General features: G+C 37.4%; 4 protein-coding genes across 7 annotated transcripts in view; 2 read left to right on the forward strand and 2 right to left on the reverse strand.

The window, feature by feature from the left end:
* Window positions 1-1,584: 1,584 nt before the first annotated feature.
* LOC103375039 (hydroxycarboxylic acid receptor 3-like) lies at window positions 1,585-2,574 on the reverse strand. Its single transcript, XM_008305231.1, has one exon. The coding sequence runs from the start codon at window positions 2,572-2,574 to the stop codon at window positions 1,585-1,587; it is 990 nt and encodes a 329-aa protein (XP_008303453.1).
* A 347-nt stretch (window positions 2,575-2,921) lies between these two features.
* denr (density-regulated protein) lies at window positions 2,922-9,593 on the reverse strand. Its single transcript, XM_008305226.1, has 8 exons — window positions 9,443-9,593; window positions 7,946-8,059; window positions 7,831-7,850; window positions 7,626-7,710; window positions 6,064-6,153; window positions 4,967-5,083; window positions 4,738-4,877; window positions 2,922-3,326 (listed from the first exon to the last, which is right to left on the reverse strand). The coding sequence occupies exons 2-8, from the start codon at window positions 8,046-8,048 to the stop codon at window positions 3,282-3,284; spliced, it is 600 nt and encodes a 199-aa protein (XP_008303448.1). The 5' UTR covers window positions 8,049-8,059; window positions 9,443-9,593; the 3' UTR covers window positions 2,922-3,281.
* Window positions 9,594-11,408: 1,815 nt separating this feature from the next.
* Window positions 11,409-20,600, forward strand: ccdc62 (coiled-coil domain containing 62). 4 transcript variants are annotated; one of them, XM_008305229.1, is made up of 13 exons: window positions 11,409-11,768; window positions 11,842-11,896; window positions 12,746-12,889; window positions 13,312-13,504; window positions 14,441-14,607; window positions 15,088-15,189; window positions 15,289-15,460; window positions 16,861-16,962; window positions 17,661-17,749; window positions 18,490-18,590; window positions 19,051-19,210; window positions 19,670-19,879; window positions 20,035-20,600. In XM_008305229.1, exons 3-13 carry the CDS (start codon window positions 12,803-12,805, stop codon window positions 20,110-20,112), a joined length of 1,461 nt encoding a protein of 486 aa, XP_008303451.1. In that variant the 5' UTR covers window positions 11,409-11,768; window positions 11,842-11,896; window positions 12,746-12,802; the 3' UTR covers window positions 20,113-20,600. The 4 variants fall into 4 exon arrangements, with proteins under 4 accessions (XP_008303451.1, XP_008303449.1, XP_008303450.1 ...); XM_008305227.1 differs by having other exon boundaries at window positions 11,865-11,896; XM_008305228.1 differs by having other exon boundaries at window positions 11,865-11,896; window positions 20,038-20,600.
* A 91-nt stretch (window positions 20,601-20,691) lies between these two features.
* Window positions 20,692-23,469, forward strand: part of hip1r (huntingtin interacting protein 1 related) — a 25,172-nt gene continuing 22,394 nt past the window's right edge. Inside the window, exons 1-6 of the mRNA XM_008305232.1 lie at window positions 20,692-20,942; window positions 21,021-21,084; window positions 22,265-22,407; window positions 22,504-22,560; window positions 22,825-22,905; window positions 23,434-23,437. Coding sequence (XP_008303454.1) covers window positions 20,862-20,942; window positions 21,021-21,084; window positions 22,265-22,407; window positions 22,504-22,560; window positions 22,825-22,905; window positions 23,434-23,437 — 430 coding nt within the window. The 5' untranslated portion in view covers window positions 20,692-20,861. The remainder of the gene's footprint in view (window positions 20,943-21,020; window positions 21,085-22,264; window positions 22,408-22,503; window positions 22,561-22,824; window positions 22,906-23,433; window positions 23,438-23,469) is intronic.

Raw genomic sequence — 23,469 nt, forward strand, 5'->3', positions numbered from 1 at the left:
CAGTGCTACCAACTGCGCCACCTTGCAGCCCATCTATTATTTATAAAGCAGAAAGGAAGCATCAAAATGACAAATCATATATTGTTAAAATTTTAAAAATGTGTAAGTATTCATGTCAATTAGTTACCATGGAACAGTTAGTATCACTAGTATCAGTTTCCCATATTTAAAGTTCTAAAATATCTCAGGAACGGTCACATTTCAGACTGCTAGAAGTTTATTTTTTTTAAAATATATGATATACTTTAAATATGCTTGTGCAAATTGTTACAGGGATTTTTTTTCAAGTAAATCTTACAAGTTTGTTGCTACAGAGACTGAAATTGTACATATGCAAAAACACATGCAAAACACACTATAATAGTAATAATAAAAAGAAATGTTGTTGCCTGCAAGCTCACCTTCCTTCCACACTTAACTGTTTATTACCATTACGGACATTAATCAGATTTCACTTTGACTGTTAAACTGACTGGTATTATAAACATTATATTACTGGGTGGCAGAAAATCTGAGTTTAAAGTAAATGTGATCACCAAATTAAATGATTGTACAATTATGTGTACTATTTTGTACCAAAACAGGTGGATATATAGAGCACATCTCCTATTTGTCAGATATCGCCTGTCATGCTTACCATTATTGTCTTGCTACTCAATCAAGAAAAAAATCAAGTTTATCATACGTGTACACAGCAGTAAGATGCTGAATATTATATTTAGCCGAAAACGGTGATAATCACAGCAAAACCTCTTTTCTATGCAATAAAAAATGTACTTTTAAAAACAAATTTTTGTTGTTGAGATTTTACCCATTGTATTAAATTACAGATAATATCTACTAAAGTATTTATTTACTGTAAGAAAACAGGCCACAATAGTAAATAATGTTCACATCATTGTATTTGTATTGTATTTTTACAAGTAGTGATTCGTTCTTTTACGTTTGACTGTAAAATTGCACTATTTTGTACCGTATTTAAATCACAAAAAATATTCTTTATACTCTTTTGATTGATGTATTAATTTAAGATTGAAAAAATGAAATATTTTAATAGTATTTTATGTTATATTGCTGTTTTTTTCCTCTTTTGTTAAACTATATGTAGTAAAATCACAGAGTATTATTATTTTGACTGTTAAAAAAAACATAAAATGGCCAAAATGGTTCATATTGCCCGATTTAAAAATCTGTATTATTACATATAGTGTTTTGTTCTTTTACAATGTATGCCTGTTTTTAAATTAGTCAAGAAATGTCAGTATTTTACAGATATTTGCCGCTATCACCAATGTTTATATTTCCTTTGTTTTTATTTAATTATTTTCTATCACCAAGAATATAATGTTAATATTTTATCATGTAAGTTGTGTTTTCTTTCATTAAAATAAATAAAATGATTTGATTTAGAAAAGCAACAAACTGGCGCAGAAAAAATGTACCAGAATGCAGAAAATTTGTGAAGCCCAACATGTCCAGACCTTTTGCCTAATATCTCCCCAAATGTTTAAATGAAAATATAAACCTTCAGTATACATTCATGTGACAAGCTCAATTCAGAAAGCAACAAACCAGCACCTTGTTTCATATCCTTCTACCATCAACGGTGGAAATGTTATTTTCAGATAGTTCTGCTGGATCTTTGTCGTCGCTCCTCCTCAGCACTTTGTTCAGGACCTTCTTGAAGGAGCCACTGAAGGCAGGACTTGAGAAATAATAGACCACAGGGTTGAGGACGCTGTTGAAGTAGGTGAAGCACACCGACGTGTAGAAGGCCAGGTTGGCCTCTTTGAAGTACCTGCACTCGTCGTACCACACCTTGAGGATCCACACTGCGATGCGCGATATCGTGCTGGGGAAGAAACAGGTGATGAAGATCAAAGCCACGGCCAAGACGAACTGCACCGCCCGCTTGATTTTCCCCTTCTTGTCCACGGTCCTGGTCCTCAGCTGCCACGTGATCCTGATGGTGCAAAAGGCCACGATCGCAGTGGGCAGGAAAAACTGGACGACATAGAAAGTGTTGTGCCAGGTGGAGAGGGGGCTGAAGCCCATGCAGATGTTGAAACTCTCACACTGCGTCCGGTTGCTGTTGAAGAAGAAATGCTCATCAGCGAGGAGGTACCCAGTGGCGAGAAATATCAGAAACCAGAGGCCGAGCGAGACCCAGAGGGCATAGCCAAGGCCCATCCGATTGATGCGGTTCATCGGGTGGACGATCTTGAAGTAGCGGTCTACAGCTACAGCTGTGAGGAAGAAGATCCCTGCTGCCCGGTTGGCCGCGAGCAGAAAGAGCAGGATGCGACACGGGACGTCACCGTGGAGCCAGTGTTTGCCACGTCTGTAGTAGTCGGCTCTGAAAGGGAGGCAGAACAGCACGATGGAGTCGGCCACGGCCAGGTGGGTGAGGTACACGGCGTTGGGCTTCCACTCATCCATGTGGAAGATGAACATCCACAGCGCCACAAAGTTCCCCATCAGGCCAAACATGAACTCCAGGATCAGAATCGGAGGCAAAACCTGGTCCAGGATGGGAGACTCGAAGGCGCAGCAAACTGTGTCTGTGAGATTCATCCTCTGTCCTGGCAAACACCGAGCTGCTGCTGCTGCTTTATACAAAGTCAATACAGATTTGCCTAGGTGTATACTGTGGAAAGATAATTCTGTTTGCACTCACACAAATGGTCCAAAGACAAACATGCAAACTCACTAGTGAAGTGAGCATCTGTGGGCTGTTATCTGCTGGGAGGTGATATTGACCCAAAGGAGCAAGGAAACAACCGTAAACGTTTTCTGTCCAGGGAGGGCAGCTTCATTAGAAAACTATTATGCAGGGGAAAAGCTTCACTCATGGGTATTTGCATGAAAAACAAGTAACCTGCGGCCACCTGCAAGACTCAGATAAAACACAGCGAATCACAGCCCTGAAAAGAATTCACTTTTAATGCTTTCACACACTCATGGAAACCAAAAACAATTGAAATGACGACTGGAGCGTACAGGCGAAGGAGACTGAAATTTATTAGCCTACAGTTTTGCTTGAGTGAAGAACATTTGGGAAGGATTCACGTCATACCACACCTTTGGCAAACGAGAGAAAGCAGCTATTATTAACTAAAAAAAAAAAAAGAAAGAAAAGAAATTTGCCAAGTGAGTGGCCAAGTCCGCAGCTTTGTATGTACAGTAAATAAAATAGGTATAAAATGACTTAATGTGTACATTTGGCCAGGTTGTCGCTGTTACAGGTCACATCCATGTCAGTAAAAGTGCATATTTGGTCTTCACTTCTTGACTTCACCCAGATCGTCGATGCTGTCATCGTCCACCTGCAACACACAGACGCAGGAGTCAGCACTGGTGTGTTTGTTGGGTTTCAGAGCCCATTTTTTTTAAAAACACTAACAAATACATTGAGGTTTGGCGCACCTTTTGCACATTTATAATTTAAAGCTAGAGATATTCTTTGTTTTGCTGCCATTAAATACATAAAAAAGGACCCAAGTATTGTGACTGTATCCAGGTCATCCCACTAAAACACTAAATGTGTATGAATTAGACTCTCAGAATTCTCCTCTCAAGCTGCAATCATTCACCAATTTGCTGTCATTTATTAATCACCAACTATTTACAAATCGATTAATCAGAGTAAACAAAAAGGGCTCGTTTATTTTATTCCAGGTTCTAAAATGTTAACACTTTACTCCTCTATGAAAGTAAACTGAATCACTTTGTCTTGTGTACAAAACAAGAAATTTGAGGAAACAATTGATATTTTTTACCATTTTCTGAGATTCTACAGATTAAATAACTAACTAGGAAAATAAACAATAGCTAGTTGAAGCCCCAGTGAAATAAATAAAACAGAATCATAAACTAGTGATGAATGATACGCAAAGAAAACCCTCAATTTGAACAGATAGGAGTCCAAATTTTAGATGGAAGAACAATGTTTTCATTTTTTACCCACTAAAGCAAAAATATAGAGGTGATGTGATTTTTGCCACAGCTTGTACCAAACAAGTGTGTTCCCTTAAATGTGAAGAAAATAATGTGTAGGCTGCAGCAGCACAACACTTCATTTGTTAATATTATTCTGTGACACAGTTTACCTTTACAAAAGAAAATGCAGCTACTGTGATTTGGATGCTGCACCTGGCCATCTTGTGGTTTTGATATTCTGTTGAGTGCTTGTTCAGACTCACTTATAATATAACTGAAAGTAGTACAAGACAACTTGTCAAATTGTAAATAAGTATTTTGAATTTGATGCCACATCATCATCACTGTATTTTGTTTATTTCCATCCTACTTTGTTGTTAATGTTGCTAAATACTTTGTTTTACTATATTTAAATCAGTTGGGGGGGAGATTTTTTTTTTTTTTTTTTTTACAGCTTCGCTTTCCATTTTTTCCTGGTTCCTTGCAGCCAGATTTTTTTTTCTCTTTATTTTCACAGTGTACTAGTATTAAAAAATGGAGAAATAATAAAGACAGAACTAAGAACTATGTAGACAGTCAAGCCTCTTCTCTCCTGACTCCAACTACATTACATATTCTTTTTAATCAGTGTATAGAGAAATTCAGTGTCTATAAATTCCACAGTACAAGGCAGAGCTGCCTCTTACAGTGAAAATGAAGTTGGCAGCAATCATGAGGGTTGCAATTACGCAATTACACAGAAAAATCTCACGATGCAAGCAAACCCTTTCGAGTTTTCTACAAAGGCAGACGGCTCACCTCAGGCCACTTCTCTTGAATGACGTCGATTATGTCGTCTGTAAAATCTCCCTGAATGATTATTTCATCCTCGGCTGTAACTGAGGCACCACAAGAGAATTTCTGGGCAAAGAATCGCTGAGCCTCTTTAAGGTCGATGTCTGCAAAAGTAAACACAGGAATCGCAATGAGGACAATGCATTAAGAGAATGAGAACTAAATAGGAGAGAGATAAATAAAACCCTCTTACCAAATGTTGCCAGGCCACACACCCGTGTGACGTATTTCTTCTTGGCTCTTGGGATTTTTGCTATTGTGACTTTCTGAGGCACAGTCTTCTTTTTCTGTTTGATCTGGCCTCTTCCACCTTGAAGCGGAAATCGAAAGAAGGTGAAAGTCTTTCAAAGCTCCCGCATGTATATGGAGATGTATGCGTGTACTGTCAAGGGTTTTGGTGCCTCCTGGAGGATTTAAGGCTCCTTCAAAGGAAAATCACCGAAGTCTAAATGATCACTGAGGTTGATTTTATTATTTCTTTTAAATCAGTTTAGTTAAATTGGGTTTATTTACTCGAGGATAATACACACTTGTTTATCAAATGGTAGACAGAAATAACAGGAAAACACAGAGACTTCTGTCAAAAAGGCGAACACCAACTCATTGCCTCTCATCAATAATGCTCAACAAAGATCCATCCTGAGCCAGTAATAAGTTATGGACCAACGTCAAGCAGCCTACTTGTCTGACACGTTTCCAGTCTGTAACTGTGTTCAGTCTCTCAGACGTTCTGGCACGTTACATCTTTTAATTGTCCCAAAGTTCAAGACACAAACTATTGGCAGTGTTTCAGTGTTTTATTACCTGAACAGTCTGCATGAGAGCAGCTCAAAGTGCGAATATCTTTAAACGCCAACTTAAAACCTCCGTCTTCAGTCTGGCTTTCAATTGGAATCTTTCATGGCCTTTATTTTATTCGGTTCATGTTGTAAATGATTCCCTCTCATCAACTGCATTTATTATCTGTATTTGATTGACTTCTTTTTCACCATTTCATCTCTAATGTGCATTAGTCTCAAGTTGTTTCAGTTTCCATTTAAACTGTCTTAGCACACTATGAATTGCACAAACGGTGCTACACGAATTAAGCTTGATTGAGATCAGAGAAAGTAGCTGCTCAATGAATCTCTGCTGCAGTTATCAGAAATTAACCACTGATCTCACTGAAGGATTCACATGGCAGACAAATCATCAAAGTCTTACTTTGTTTGATACACAGAAAAAAAAAAATCAAACATCATGAGACACAATCTACACCAGACTCTGAATCATGGTTTGTCTGATATTCACCTCTCTTCTGCTTCTTCTTCTCCTCCTCCTCGCCTGCAGGGGGAGCATCTCCAGTGCCGGGTTCCTGCTTGGGCGTGTTCGCTGCCGGACCAGTGGGACCGAAAGAAAATGGGAACACGTTAAAATCAAGCAGGCAGTCATATTGATTACCTTCCAGATGATTACTTTATGTGCAAACTGACAGCTGTGTTCACTGACACATGAGGCAACAAGTCAACATCATTACACACCTTTGGACAAAACCATCTGGCTTCTTTAGATGTGAGAATCTATTTTTTATAGGCGTTTATCTCATTAAAAAGCCATTTCTCAAACACACTGTGCAGTCAGAGCCTTTACAACAGCAAAACTCCACTCAAAATACATGATCCCAAATAACAGCATGAAGCTGTGTTTCTATTTATCATAATCATTTTATTCCTGAATTTGACAGAAAAATATTTCACAGCTTTTAGCACATATATACATACTAGCACTGCAACTAATTCTTACTTTAATTATTAACTAATCAGTCTTTTGTTTTCTCAATTAATGGATTAGCTTTCAGTTTCTTTTGTCCACAACCCAAAGATATTTCGTTTGCTGTCGCAGAAGATTAGAGAAGCCAGAAAATGTTCACATTTAAGAAGCTACGACCAGTAAATTTACCTACTAATTAAATGATCATTGCCACTATAATACATACAGCGTTTCTGAATCTGTTTACCTGACCATTTTACCCTGTAATTTGTATAAAGTATGTAAGACTGTGACAGGAGCAAAAAAGAAAACACCCAGAAACCGCTTGGAGTTCACAGGATTATTACTGAGCAAGTAATCCTCCATGTTTGAGGATGCATCCGGTATAAGCAGCAGCAGAGCATCTGCCTCTTATGAGGTAGGGGATTTATGTTGGCCTGAGAGACCCAGTCGGAGCTCCGCCTTGGACAGCAGCTCCATCACCTTTTTCGATAATGGTCTGAATTGAATTAAACGCAACATCAGGCTGCTATCTGTGCATTTACTGCCAGAGAGGAAAGAATTCTGACAGACTGGAAGGAACCCAGAAACTAAAACTGAATTCTACATTTACTTCATGTGAGTCAGCATGTTTAGTTCTCCTTCAGATTGTATTTTTTATTTATTTTTATTTTTTTAATTACATAAAGCCTAAATATTCATGGACCACATTCACAACAGCAAAACAAACGTTTTAGCCCATTAAACCAAACTGCGGGCGGCTCTGTCATTATAACCTCATGCTATGCAGTCAAACATTGTCCAAATCCACACTACTTACCATAAAATGTGACAATAACAATACTTCAAAAGATATTTACATTAAAATCCTTTGACAGAAAACATTAGTGGATCTGATCACTTAACAAGTGGAGCTCGATTCACTCTGTGTCACAATCATGAAGCGCAGCAAACAAAAGTTAGACCACAACATGTGTACATTAAAAAAACAATATATATTTGATGCATTTTTATTGCCCTGCTCTATTTTTTGTCACCAGTGTTTAGAGCACTGTATGTACACTTTGAGGAAATTGATGAAGAACGTCTTAAATGATCCTCACCTACAGTCATCCTGGCAAACACATCCGGAAAGTTCTTCTCTAGCCACTGCCTACATTTGGCTGGCTCAGGCATGTACTCGCAGTACTGCAGACACAACAGCGTTGATTCATTTATAACTCAGCTGAGAAAATATATCTGACGGCATATTAATAGTAAAGTGGGTCACACAACAGAATATACAATTTGTCTGATAGTCAAACTCACCTCAGTAGGCAGAGAGCACACTGCAGAGGGAAAAAAAACACATGTGTCACACTTCCAAAAGCACCAACAAATACTTTAAGCAAAATTTGTATTTACTTTTATATATATACTGTACCTCCACAATAGAGAACTTTCAGAGGGTACTTTGAATCGGGGTCGGCTGTCCCATGTTCTGATCTGCTTTCCAAAGACCCAGATTCCATCTCAGTAGTAGCCATAACAAAATTATCTAGATAAAAGACAGTCACATGAACAGAATAATCAAACACATGGGTCACATGCAGTGCAGGTTGTTTGTTTTCTATAAAAATCACCTTAAATAGTGAAAAAGCTCATTATATATAATTTACCACATTCCAGTGTATAGTTTTGTCAACAACCCAAACATATTCAGTTTACAGTCACAGAGACGGAAAGAAACAAAAACATCTTCAAATTTAACAAGCTGTAATGACAGAATTTGGACTTTTTATATTTTAAAAAAAATTACTCAAACTAATCAACCAACTATCTAAACAGTTGATTCATTGTATAGTTTACAACCAATTCCATTGATCACTGCAGATTATTTTGAGTGGCAGATTAATACACATGTATTATTCAAATGAGGCTAAATCAGACTTTGAATACACACAAAACACAAATGGTAATATCTCAATATTTCAAAGGTCTTTTCATGGACTTTATGGCACATAGAGGATATCACCACTTTTATGCTTTGAATGAGAAGTGCATATATAACTACTAAGAAATGAAAGCATTGTCATTGTTAAATAACCTTACTTACTGGTGTGTTAGTAAAGATGGAGAAAGAAGACAGAAAATATTAACGGTTTTAAATGGCAAAAACAATTCATTGTGTAATTTTTCTTTCAGTTGACTAATCTTTTCACAGAGGAAAGATTTGGTAAAAGGTGTAGAGAACACACTTGCACTAACAATAGTGTAAAATGAAAAGCAAGGATAAATTGAAATAATAATCCTAAAAAATTAAATCAGGTTAAACATCTGAAGGTTCCCCTCCTCAGCACAACTTACACACCAGTGTTAAAATGTGTTCATTATCAGACACCAGCACAGACATGAATGACCAAGGATCCTGCCAGTATTTCATCATGCTAGCCTGCCTGCCAACACTCAGCTTTAAGAGCCAGCACGGATCAGATACACGAGCAGCAGACAGCCGGCATCATGAAACAGACTCATGTGAACTGAAATAGGTCACAAGTGAGTCTCATATGGTTGAATTTAAAGCAGAGTACCACACAAGTGGCAACAACTAGCTTTAGCTCGCTAACACATGCGGCTTTTACATTTGCTGCGCGATTAAACACACCAGTTATCTCCAATATTCGGTGTAATAAAATCATTTTAGAGTCAGGATTATCTTGTGTGTTGTTCCAGTTGAGACGAAAAGTGCAAAGCTAACAATAAAACAGAATAAACCCTCGTACTCCATTCATCAGTTAACGTTGACTCACCCAGCTGTCACCGTTAGCATCTCAGGTTAGAGGCATTAGCTTAGCAGCCTAGCTGAGCGAACGCACCGCTAACTGGACACAATCTGCTTCTAATAACCGAATAAAGACACAAGAAATGTCGAGTTACCTACCCCGCACAATGAACTCTAAAACTGCTGTCTGCTCAGGAAAGCCGGTCGCATTATTAGCGCTACTTTGACTTTTAGAAGATCATTCTTATTGATTGAGGTGTAGTTGGCGTACTTTGAGCACGCCTAGTAGCGCTTCTTGTCGGAGTTGTTGAAGCGGCTGATGTGCTGCAGCGCCGCCTGCTGCTGAGGAGGAACAACGGCTTTAAAGTTACACTCGTCATTTTCCAGCCAGCTGGTGAAACAATGTAAAATCTCAAAAAATATAGTAATTTACATAAATAAATTACAGCTCTAAGATTTAGTTTTATATGATATAATGTGAATTTTATTTTGATTAAAAAGGAAATGTTTTACATTTTACGGTGGAATGAAGGAAATACTGAATCTGTTAACTTCAAGTTGACTTTTCTTAAAACTAAGTTGCAACAGTTCTCATTTGAGAGGAATCAAAATAGCATCTAACTGGAATTAAAATTATGTATGAAGCTAATTTGGATAAACTTAATTCGATTGTGTGTTACCAACTGAAGCAATCCATTGCCTCACAGATTGTCTTTGTACTGACTCTGCTGGACCGTAAGAAGGAGAAACTCTTAAAACTTAGAAAATGTAAAAGAAAGCAAGTCTGTCTTTTAGATTTATTTTGTCTACTCTCCTAACTCAGCTAGTTTTATGTTTTCACAACTCATGAAATGACTTTGAACTAACTGATCATCTGGAGTGTCAGTAACTCACATTTTTAAGGCAGCAGAGGAACTTCTTAGTTAGTTTCTCAGCTGAATGAACTTTAAATGACTCACAGTGAAGGCACTACAGAGCAGTGAATACCAAAACAACCAGACACAAAAATCACTTCTTTCCACAGGCCATCACTCTGATAAAAAATCAAATTGAAATTAAATTCAAAATTAGTCAGGTTAGTCTCCATAGTTAATAATGATGCAAGGCTATTATTTAAATTCATTAAGTTAAGTTCCATAATGATAAGACCTTAGAATCTTACCTATAATATTACATAGGTTGGGTTAATGTCCATAATGAATAATACTGTAGGATTTCAGCATTATAATAGAACATTTCATTCCAGCAATGTTGCTGTCTGCTGAACTACACTATTGTCCGCCTTCCTCATAAAAATAAAGAGTGAATAACTCTGTATTTATTATTAATAAGTATTCCTGTATCATCAGAATCTGCACGGTTTGCACTTAACTTTTCTTTTACTCAAAGCATGCTGTTTGAAACATACAGCTGCACACAGTAGTTAAATATATATTTTCTTTCTTTAACCTGTCGCCCTTGTATAAATGCATGTGTGTGTTTTTGTGTAAACACTTATACACATACTTAGCCAATGAAGCTAATGATTCTGATTTTCATATGAGCCTTTCTCAGAGGTGAGTCCCACACTGTAGCTTGGTGGAAACTTTCTTTGGGAATGTTTTCAGAAATTAGTTCTTAACAGAAATGTACTTAGTGTCATGTAAAGTTTTTCATTGTTTGATTGTTTTCCCACATTAGCAGGTCCAAACTGAATGTTTTCTAAGTTCATATTAAAATTTTGCATAGATTTTATCCATGCAATTAATTCATTCACGATTTTAAACCTGATGTTTAACAAAAACATGTTTTGACAAAAACTAAGCTGAAGGATTTTTTTTTTTTTTCCCCGCATTTATTTTATGTTCGTACTCATTAGAGTTACTTTTGGACTCCAGTGTCCCTCTTAATCCGGGACACTCAAAAGGTCTTGGTACTTATTTCAGACACTAGTCGTTTTATGGTTCTATGATCTGTTTTCTTTCTTTTAATTATTTTCTTTTTCTTTTTCTTTTTTAAACGTTGATATTAATAGCAAACAAGTTGTCAATAAAGTTTTAGGGGCAAAAAAAAAACATCGAGCTGCAGGACGTACGTCAGTTACGTCCACTCTCCGTACGTCCTTACGTCACTTGGTTCAAAAGTTGGTTAAAGTCTCCGAGAAGCTAACTTTAGCTACATATTTCAGTTTTCTATCCAAAGTTTTGTATTCGGTCTGTGATAATTAAGTGACATTTTGGAGCCCACATTGTTAAATTATATTAGCTCTTTAATTATCTATCTGACGGTTAGCTTTAAAGTCACTTGTTGATATGGTAAGTTAACGTTAGCTAGCCTTTTCGGCTAGCCCGCCTCCCAAAAGATGCCCACAACAACAACAATGATGGAGGCTGCTGGAGAATAAAGACAGCTTTGGAGTTGGGTGTAATATTAGTGGGAGACAGTTATGATGTGATGGACGACGGGAGAAGACTGTCCACCTCCAATGGAAGCGCTTTTGGAAAAGGTGAACATCAACACTCACTGTCCACCACAGTGCTTTGTAAAATATATGAAGGAAAGTTTTAACCATCTCACAGCAACTGTTGCTTTGTTTCCTCAGCTGAGCTCTGGCATAGCACTCCAGTTAAAAAGGTACGTAGGAACAATAAACTTTTCTTTTTCTTTTTTTCTTTTTTTTTGATATAGCATGCTTCAAAAACTTACAAAAAAAGCTACAAAGTGCTTTACAAGTAAAATATATAATAAAAGTAATAAATACCAGATTTTAGAATATAAACAAGACATTTTTTAATGTGGTCCACATGTGGAACATCTGTCTTATAGCCCTGTACAGTGTGATTGTGATGTGTACAATCAGTTTATAGTGGTATAAGAAGTATTTTATTTCTTTATTTTTTTGCTCTAATCTTGTGTTTAAAATTATACAATGAAGCAAATCACAAAGGTTGTTCCTCTGGCCTGACATATATGCTGTTTCACGTTTGTTATTATTATTACTTTATGATTATTATTTTCTTAGCGCAATCGTGGCATTTTGTCATATGCCACGTAAAACTGTACATAAGAAGTACATGTTTGAAGGAAATTATATCTATAAGTTGTGATCCTTTAGGATATAGAACTGTTCATTTTTTTGATGGTGTCTCATGTGGTAATGCTTATGTGCAGTGCTGTGTCGCCGTATTTTACAAATCTATTTGCTTTCTTCTTATTTCTTAGTAACTAGTCAACAAAAATGTCCATTAACCTAGATTTAATTAAATCCTAAATTTAATTGATTCCCCAGTTAAGAAATACATCCTCCTACTTCTTTCAGGGCACCCCCCCAACCATATCTCTAAACCATTTCGACCAAACCCAAACAATACAAGCTCATTTTATTTTTTAAGATTTATTTTTGTTTTCTTAAATGTAATTTTATGTATTAGCTAGTTGTACCTAATAAATAGGCAACTGAATTTTTATAATTTCACTTTACAGAAAAATGATGTTCCTCCTCTTGATGCTAGCCAAACATCTGGAATAACCAGCTTCAAGATGGACACCACAGGAAATCGTTGGCCTATAGGTACCCATCTTACCCCACCAGACACCCACTGTCCTCCCAGCTTTCAGGAGACTCAGGTGAGAACAAAGTTGAATTAATAACCAGTTAAACGGGTACAGCCTCAGGAACTCGTTTATTGAGTATATTTGGTCAATGTTTGTGATGGTTTTAGGAATGAGCTCTGCAGTTTTTTTGTCTTCTTGACCCCAAGTTGACAAATTGTTTTGTTGTTGTTGTTAAACCAAAATGTGAAAACCCAAAGTTGCTCAGTGAACTACCATGAAAAAATACAGCAAATATTCATAGATATTTATGTGGACACAAGAACTAGTCAGCTTTTGGCATCGTATTTAAAACTACTACTTATTAAAATTGTTAAATTGAATAGATTTTTTTTATTGATTGGCTCTTTGAGTTATTGCGTCAGTGTTTCAGTTCTATTCACTCTGTAAACAAGCTACTTTATGGTGACATAGGCTTTTTGTGTCCTTTGCAAAAGTGTCCTGTGAGTGACCTGAGCAGCTCCACCATCCAGAGGCAGAGGAGGGAGCTGCAGCTGCTGATTGCTGAACTGAAGGACAGGGAGAAGGAGCTGAACGCCATGGCTGCCTCCCATCAAAAGCAGCATCACGCCTGGGAACAAGACCGCCAGAGGGTGCTGAGCCTGGAGCAGAGATGTGCCCGTTTGGATGGTGAGGAGGCACAAGGATATGTTCTTTAATTAGATACAGGCCCAGCTCTACTTCTTATTTGTTTAGCGTCTTATTTCAAATCACAATTTTGTCTCAAGGGCTTTTACACTTTCTGAAGGAAATTACACATGCCATGCTTTGACTCTAAAACACACTCCCTCAAAATAGCTTGGACAGGGAAAAAATGGATCAAACCTTCAGAGCAGTAACAGAGGAGGGATCCCTTTTTCATGCAATCAACAGTCATGTGTACAAACTAGATCGCCACAATGACACTACTGTGTGGTCAGTCAGGTTGGCACAATGACAGACTTACTGAAAATATGAAGAAACATGGCTATTACTGCAATGAGGCAACAACAGACAGAATTTTAGTCACATTTTAGCATCAAAACTACAAATTCTATACTGAGGGGTTTTTAACAATTGAAGATTTCTAAAGTTTATTTTTGGACTGTAATAATTGTTTTGTCTATAAATGTTCTAATAATGGAGAAAATTGCAACAATGCATTTTAATATTCCCATATTCCCACCATTCTCAAATGTACAATAAACTAAATGTCTTTGGGTTTAAGGACAAAACAAAACATTTGAGGATGTCATCTTGAGCTTTGGCAAACACTGATCAACATTTCTCACCTTGTTTTGATGTTTTATAGACCATACAACTCATCAATTAATCAAGAAAACAGTCCATAGTTTAAAAAAAGAATGTATTCGTTAGTTGAAGTCCTACATACCAGCACTCCATAATCAACAATGTTCAGTTTATTATTACACATGGCAAAGATATGGTAATAAGTATCTGACAATTCATTTTATGTCAGTCAGCTGATTGTTTCTGTTCCTCATACCCCATCTGCGTGCTGATTCCACCGTTCAGGAGTTGTTAAAGGTGTCTTCTCACCAGTAATTATTTTTGATGCATGTACAGAGGAGTTGCTGAAGCGTAACGAGGTGATCAGAGTCCTGACGAAGCGTGTGTGGCTTGTGGAAACCGGGGAGAAGGAGGTCCAGAAGGAGCTGAGCACCGCCCAGCAGCAGCTCTGTGAGCTGGAAAAGAAGCAGCAGCACATTAGTGAAAAATGTCAAGATTTTGAGGTATAACTTAAACATCAATGCTTATTTATGTAATGCCTGTTCATGTTCATGTTCATGTTCAAAACTTTATTATCAACCCACATTTACTAACTGTTTGTATTTGTGCACTTATTCTTTTGGTACTTGCATATTTCATAACCTATACAAAACAGTGCAGGATCTCAAACTAGTAACTATTTTCACATGATGAAAATTGTTTTACAAGTACAAAAAAATGTAGAATCAACATTTGACATGTACATTAGACAAGGATAAAGCAAATACATTAAGAACAAACAGGTTATTCATCATCCATTCATCTGGACTTGAGTCCATCCCAGCTGACTCAGGGAGAAGGTACCATGGTAATGCAATGTCGTCAATGAGGACAGGCATAGACACATCAATGGACAGATCAAATAAAATATTCACATTAATTACAAAATACACCAGGTTTCAATCAACTGGAATTGTCCTTCAAGCGTCTGTGATGTCTTTCAGGAGAAGAACCAGAGTCTGAGCTCCACAGTTATGGCTTTGTCCACTCAGGTCGGCTCTCTGCAGGTCAGAGAGGAAGAGCTGAGCTCCATGCTCAAACTGAAGGTATACCAGTCAGTCTGTCTACTAAATATAAAAGGATGACTATTAGGTTAAGTTGTATCTGTGCTGACTTTTCATCATTATATTTTTTAATTCTTTCAGGACAAAGATGTGACCGAAGCCTCCAATCATATACTGGACCTCTCAGGGCGCCTTCGAGGGCTGGAGACAGCACTAACAGAGAGTCGCTCACGGGAAAACAAGCTCCTGAGAGAGCTGGAGGAAAATAAACACCGCTACAGAGAAGCCACACATGAGGTCACACAGCTTAAAGGTGCATGATTAGAACATTTAACTTCATATAAATATATTGTTAACAACCTAATAATGCATCATCAATCACATGAGAATACATTAAATTATACAGGAAAAAACTCTACAGATTGCTAAGTAGGGAAAATATGTAATTGTGATTATTCTGACAGATACTGTACTCTGATTTGTTTCAGTGCAGTGCTCACAGTGTAACAGATTTACCATGTTGCACGGTATGAGATACCATAAAGAATGTTCCTGTCATACAATTAAGACAATGACTTTATAAAATCATGAACACAATACTTTAAATCGTATCTCAGATGCTTTAAAATAGAAAAATGTACAAGGTGTGGCTATTAAATAGTGATTCTGGTCTTATATCAGATGAACCACGCACTATACGTGATCAGTTGGCAGCATAGACCAACCATGAAAGTTTCAGTCTGCTCAAATTGTATAAAATTGAATTACAGCATTAGTCTCATCATTTAATCACACCTTGTAAATCCTAAATTACAGCCTTTGTGATTTCCTGATTGCATAGTTTGGACGTGGGATTCAGATTTAAAATGGATTAATTGTCCAGCCCCAGACAAGAGCCTGGCTCATCCGTCACCTTCACACAGCTGACCAATCACAGCGTGAAGTAGATATGAAGGTCAGATGGTCTATTTCAGATAATCAGTGATACATACACTGGCTATCCAACGGCAGAAAGTTCAGACAGTCTAACATTCCAAAAACCAAAGATAACCAATTCATGTATGTCATGTGTGACAAAAAGAGCAGTGAATCTGCACATTTGAGATGCTGAACCAAGGAAATGTTTGACATTCTTGCTTAAAACTGACAGAAACATCAAGTCAGTCGATTACACTGGTCTACACTGATTTTGGTGTCAAAGTTTTTGGAGCTGATTTTGCACAGTTGCAACGTGCTGAATCCAAATATTACATTTGTTTTGCTAAATGAGGTCAAAATTTTGATTTGATTAAACATGCAATTTACTTGTATTTACCTTTACAAATGTTTACACTCATCAACTTGTGGATCATTTAGCTTATGAAAAGGATTAGAAAATGAAAATTTTCCTCTAAAATACGATTTCATATGAGAAATACTAAAATAAATCAATCAATCACTAATGTAAAAAAATGTAATCGATTTAGTGGTAAAATCGATTTTTTAAAATAGAGTTGGCATAAAACCTGACCTGATACAGAAAAGCAGATGTCATTTTTGGATTCAGTGTTACAAAAATGTCCTAAATCAGTTAAAAAAGAGACACCTTCAAAAAAAGTGTTTTTTTGTAACCCAGTGTTATCAAAGTCCTGGCTATTTAATGTCCTTGATTAAGCCACTAATGATCGAATCTCCACATGTCTTGTTCTCCTCTATGTCATTTTGTGTTTACAGAGGAGCTGCAGCTGCAGGTCACACAGAGCAGCACCCAGCGAGAGGAGATCATCCGTCTCAAGCAGGAGCTCCAGCTGCTCCGCAGAGATCTGGTCCTGACAGGTACAGAACCAACCAACATCAGTCCAGTCCACTCTTCTACACTGTTTATCAGTTTAAAGATTGTATATATTCATCTTATGTATGTATTTATATTGTGCTGCTATTGTTACATGGATACTCAGAAAAAAAAGGTTTTAATCTTGAGTGTCGTCTTTTGCTGGTTAATTACGTCTTCATCAACATATAGAGATTTTAGTGAAGGTAAACATAGTACAGGATTTTTTCCAAGATAAGGTACTAATCCTTTATGTATTAGATAAAGCTGCAATCAATGATAGCTTTCATTACTGTTTAATCTATTTGAAATGTTTCATAATTCAGTCTACAAAATATTTTTAAAAAAACACAAAAATGACAAATTCCCTGAGCTCAAGTGGACATATTTAAGTTGATTTTGAGAAAACCTCAGTCAAAACCCAAACTTATTCACTTTCAGTAATATTAAACTGAGAACAGCAAGAATTCTTCATATTAGAGATGATGAAACAATTTTTGGCGTTTTACTCATGATGAAAGATTCAGAGTTGACAGGTGCAGTGAATTTAGAAGAACTAGCAGGGATATGTGGCGATAATGACTGTTTACCTGTAGAAGTATGAGAGTATGTATGTCTGCATTCTACCTTTTTCTGATTGTGATCTGTGCAGTAGCTGGTTTTTAAACAATAAATAAGAGCAGCATTTGATGTTTTTCACCAGGAGAGGGCGACAGCTGGAAAGACGAACTGCTGGAGCTGTCTCGTTCCAAACAGGAACGCATCATGTCTGAGCTGCGCTGCCTCCGACAGGTATTTAGTATGTAATACTTCACTGAGGGACTTCAAAACTAAAACTAACTCATCCACTCAATAAACTGTGATAAAACTGGATCACAGCACAGGAGATGCGTCTTTCCTCATTCCTCCTGCTGCACTGTTGTTGACGTCAGAGGCGACTTTCTGGTTTGGCTGCATACCTCAGACTGTTCCTGCACCTTCGTCACTGTGACTGTGTTACACTGGGTCACTGCCATGTCCAATACTTGTCACCACTGTTCAACAGCGACTAGAAATGTAGACAGTGGACCTTCTGGGCTCAAGCTTGTGAAAGGCCTCTTACCCCATCCATGTAGGAGCACCCAAACTGAAAGCTACATTGTGTGCAGTTGTTTTATGTCTTTGTGTGATCATTTTTTGTCTCTTTGTAGTGTAGTGATTGAGTGTCTCGTTGTAGTTTTTTGACATGTTTTTGTAATTGTTTTGCATCTGTTTTCGGTGATTTTATGTCTCTTTATGGTGATTTTACATCTCTTTGTTGTCCATTTTCTGTGTTCATTTTCTGTTTCTTTGTGGTCAATAGACAAGCCAAGTGTGAATTTATTTAACTGCAGCCTTTGTAGTGCAAAATTCACCAGTTTTACCACCAGTTTATACATTTTCAGTGTACATTTGGGCATGTGACTGGTGAACATATGCTAAAAGTGTTGAATAGTTTGTGTTTGACAATCTTTCAATAAATACAGGTAATGCTGTTTGTATGTGTTTTCCAGGTGTGTGAGAATCAGCAGAATGACTTGCAGTTGCTGCGACTGAACCAGGAAAGTGCCCGTGAAAGCCTGAAGGACAAAACCAGTCACGGATTATTTGGCAGGTGAATAACGTCCAAGCACAAGAAGTCGAAAGCACATGCACGTTTTACACTGTAGTTTCATGGCTGTAGAGATGCTACAATATTGGAGTCAGATAGTGAAGAATGGCCTTCATGCAGCCCGGATGAGGACCAGATTTCGGAGTTGAAAGTAATCAAAGCCACACTTAGTGATAAATGTCATTTTGTTGTAGACCCATAAATGTGCCACTCTGAAATGTGTGATGTATGAACTTTCTGTAGTTCATGTATTAAGCAGAATGTGGTGGAGTTGTATTTTGAATCCTGTTTGATATTTTACAGTTATTAAGTAGCTTCCTTGGTGGTGGAGTTGCGGCCACACAATTAAAGATGGCTTCTCTTTCTCTAATCAAGCTAGACCGTGTGCAGGAGTCCCTGTGACACCTTTGTATCTTTAACAACAGAAATCATTATTGAGATATTGTCTCTCTTTGTGTCCCAGCCAGGATGAGTTATCATGTCACTGTGTGGACCATCAGTCACCTTCATCACTCAGAGGGAACAACCTAAGACCAGTACACGATACCTCGACTCCACCAGCAGCTGATTTGCAAGGCTTAGCCAACAGTGAACTGGGAGTCTTCTCAGCACACCTGACAGATGTAAGGCATCTTGTGTTAAGATCAGTTTTGTCACTAAAATAACAATTATTTTAAGCAAAGGTACACAGCGTAACCTGCTGTTAAAGCCTGATTAATCCTGTATCCATGTCAGGGATCATTTAGATTTGTAAGTCATTAATGAAGTCACTGCTGTTGTCCCAGGTGTGTGTAGCACAACTCTCTTGCTTTAAAAACGCTCACATCTTGCTGCTGTCTGATGCTGCAGGTATTCATTAAACACAGAGGAAAAACTCCTACAAACAGCTTGAATCAAAGTAAAGTTGAGCTTCTGTTAGCGTTTTGTCAAAACCTTATTGACTCTGTCTTTATCACAGTAAAATGTTCTTATCATGGACATTTTATTTGTTACTTTGGCCCCAAAGTGTGCCATTTGCTTTTTTGTGATATTTTTGGACTAATATTGTTGGTCTTATTTGAGCTTTGTTTCTGTCTGATCAGGGGGATGTCCGTCTGTCCAGCTGTTCTCTGCAGCAGCTGTTGGATGAGTCCAGGTTGGTCGTGACCGGCTCAGAGAACAGCAGTTTGAGACGCCACAGCTCTTTAAAGAATAGCAGCCTTGCTATAAACTGTGGGACCACTGAACCTCTTTACTTCCGTGAGCGCAGGACACCCCACCGCCATCACCATCCAAGTACCTCGATACTCCAGGTAGAGGACTTTCATGATGCTGGGCCTCTTCTCCTCTCTGTCTCCATTTGTATTCATGGGGTGTGGCATGACGGGTGCAACATGTTTGGTTTAACAGTTCCTCCTTTTAGTTGGGGTGTGTTAGCCGTAACAGCTTTATGTTTTTTTTTTCCTAGCAGACTGGTGAAACTCCACCCAAGTCCTGCCCTCAACATGGAGCCAGCCAGCCATGTGGACGTCTTAATGTGAACTGAAGCATCAATTCAGTATTCACCAAAGTGCGAAATATTAAGCACTGGAATCAGACTCAAAAATCAGTGTTACTACATTTAACAGCTCCACATGCCAAAGCTTGAAGTCTACTATCTCTCCAGTAAAACAAAGAAATGTTAAAAAATAAATTAAAAAATTCCACAGTGTTAAACGTTTTTATACCCTTAATATTGTTTTATATGTGTTACTCTAATTTTATAAAAATCTGCCATTGATTAACACACTTCAACTGTGTATTTTTTAAAATCTTGATAAAGGTTTTTAAAGGCTGTATTGTGTGTGCTGGGTGAGATGTGAAACCAGTCCTACAGGGCTGTTTAGTCCTGTGTCCTTGTTTTGTCTTTCCAGTTTCACTGCCTACAGATCTGCCTTGTGACTCAGAGGAGATGTCTATAGCTGTGAATAGTTTTTACAACGTGTAACTTGGATATCGTGTCACAACTTTTTGATAAAATATTTATGGAAACTACACATCAGTGGTATTTCATTGCCTGACAATCGCGTTATTGATTTGTGGAGTAGAGGTTTGGTGCGCGTTTTTACGCATTTGGCGAGCTTTTACGCACCAAAGGACCTGCTTCGTTTCCTCGTTGTGGAGGTTTGTTTTGAAATGATGCTGTTGATTTAAAGGAGAAAAAAGAGGGAAAAGAGGAACGAGAACATAAAGGTGAGGAGCTTAAATCTGGAGCTGAACCACTTTATTTTTTACATCTAATTTTTGGTTCACAACATGAGCAAATCGAAGAATAAAAGCGATAATAAGACGGAAAAGGCTTTGGCTGCGGAGAAGGAACAGTTTGGTAAACAGCAGGTGAGTAGTTCACTTTATTAAGGCTAAACGGGCCACTGTTGTCACAGGTTAGTTGACTTTATTGTTCTTTGATTTCAGCTCCACAGCATCAGCAAAATCGTCGCCACTGCTGAAACACCGCCCAAAGAGAAATATGTGCGCAGGATCCTTTTATCAGTCAATCAGGCTGTCTGGAAGTATAAAGTAACCTAGACTATTTTCTGCCAAATGACTTCATTTCACTTTATTAAACTTTCAAGGTGCAGATAGACAAGGTACTTTGGATAAGATGATATTCTACTGGCATGCTAGTGACTTTGTGAGTTTGTAGGTTTAGCTAAATGTTGGCTCTTAGTTTTTTTGTTTTTTTTTTAGCATTTTAATATCTGCTAATGATTTAAAAACAAAAGTGTAGCTATGATGTATGGCTCTGTGAGGTTAGAATATTAAACAAATTTAACACGCTATGCTAATGCTAACTGGCTGACTGTTGCAATGCTAGCTCCCTTAGATAGTGTGCTAACATTTGCTGATGAGATAAAAAGAAAAATGCAGCTGAGATATTGGGTTATGTTTCAACAAAATTGACACATTGCTGTTATTAATGTTACTATGACGAAAAAGTTCACACTGAGAAGGACATGAATGTGTTTACTAAATTTAAATCCATCCATTAGTGCTATGCTAATACTAACTGGGTCACTGCTACAATGCTAGCACTTGTAGTTTTTTAACATACAAACATTTGATAATGGTGTAGCTTGGAAATTGTGCTACATTAAACCTAAATACTGGACAAATTTTAAATTTCAAGGTGGAATTATTTCATTATCATGAAAAGCTGATCCTGAAAGGAACATGAATGTGTCATTAAATTTAAATTCATGTTAGTTTGTCAGCATGCTAACATTTGCTAATAACAGAAAAGCTAAAGTGCTGCTCAGGTATTTGGCTGCGCTAAACTAACTAAAGGGCAAATTAGTAACTTGAAAGTCATAATAGCGCTGAAAGGCCACATGAATGTGTGAATCAAATTTAAATCAGTCTATTCATGCTTTGCTAATGCTAGAAGTCCCACCATTACAATGCTAATGCCATTTTGTTAGCATGTTTACTACAGTTTTCTGTATGTTATTTCATTCTTTTAGATGTCCTGTGCTGTTGATATACACCATAGAAAATATTCAAACTAGTCAAACTCGTGAATAAGCAATGTGTTCTTTATTTTCTAAAAAGGCACAAGTTTGATGACTTATTACATATCAAAGACAGTGTTTCAGACTATTTCCACCACAGGTCACCTTGTGCACTAGCATTTTGGAGTCTCCTTGACAGCTGCACAGATATCATCATGGGAACCCATAAGGAGGGTGGAGCGACCACCTTCTGGTCCTACACCCTCAACCTGCCTCTGTCCAGTAACTCCATGGTCAGCTGGAAGTTCTGCTATCTGTTGCACAAAGTGCTGAGGGGCGGACACAGAAATGTAAATACAGATTCTCATTGTCCTCCACTTTCTTACACCACTAGTTCCTGTCATGTCAGTGATGTGTAATCTGCCTGATCTGTGTCTTGCTTACAGGCTGTTGCAGATTCTTACAGATACTGCCGCAATGTAAAAGACCTGGGCATCCTGTGGGTGAGTAGCTGCCACAATAAGCTCCAGCTTAGATTCTAACTGGAGAAGATCATTGATTGATTTCTTTTTTCTTGAGCAACAGATAGGGTTGAGAAAGTATATCTCTCTCTTTTAAGTTTAATTTGGTTTTTGTTCGCCTGTTTTTTGTGTCCATCTTCAGATACATTATTTTAATTTATCAATTACCTGAATCATTTGTTTTAAAACTTAGTGGCTACACTACTGTATTAATAAAGTTATGTAATAATGTGTTGTTTTTTTCAGGGAAGCTTACATGATCGATACGGTCACATCGTCGCCTTGTCTGCGAAATTTCTCAGCCTCAAAATGGAATTTCATGCAAAGGTAATACATTTCCATTTTTTTGAATGAGCCACACAATCATTTACAGAAGTATTTTTTATTCTATTTTGTAATTGGTCAAAAGGTGCATGTTTCACAGCAGAATGTTTTCTGCATCACTTTCCGGATTTTAGCCTTTAGAGACAAAAGAATGAAGAAAGAAAGAAAACACAAATGCACTGTATTCATACTCCTACGAATTAGACGTATTTCCTCTGTTTAATGCTTGATAACATCCAGTGTAAATGTCACAGAACTGGGATTCATGGCTAGAATAAATGTGAGAATTGAATTAAATGGACATTTTTTTGGAAAAGTAAAAAAGGACTTATTATTCAATCAAACAGCTTTCCTTGAGATACTAGTAAATTTGTTTTTGGTGTTAAAAAGAAGTTCAAGGAGTTTTTAATTGCCTTTAAATGGCCTTGAATGTGCACACGGAGAACACAGCTATAATAAAAATAGAAAGGGTATTTGAAATATATTTTTTTATTAATCACACATTTGTAGTATAAGATGCAATCATTCTAGACCTGTATTTGTGTGATAGAGTTACATTTGGTTAAT

The sequence above is a fragment of the Stegastes partitus genome, unplaced genomic scaffold (assembly GCF_000690725.1).
Source record: "Stegastes partitus isolate 25-593 unplaced genomic scaffold, Stegastes_partitus-1.0.2 Scaffold2443, whole genome shotgun sequence".
Classification (NCBI taxonomy): domain Eukaryota; kingdom Metazoa; phylum Chordata; class Actinopteri; family Pomacentridae; genus Stegastes; species Stegastes partitus.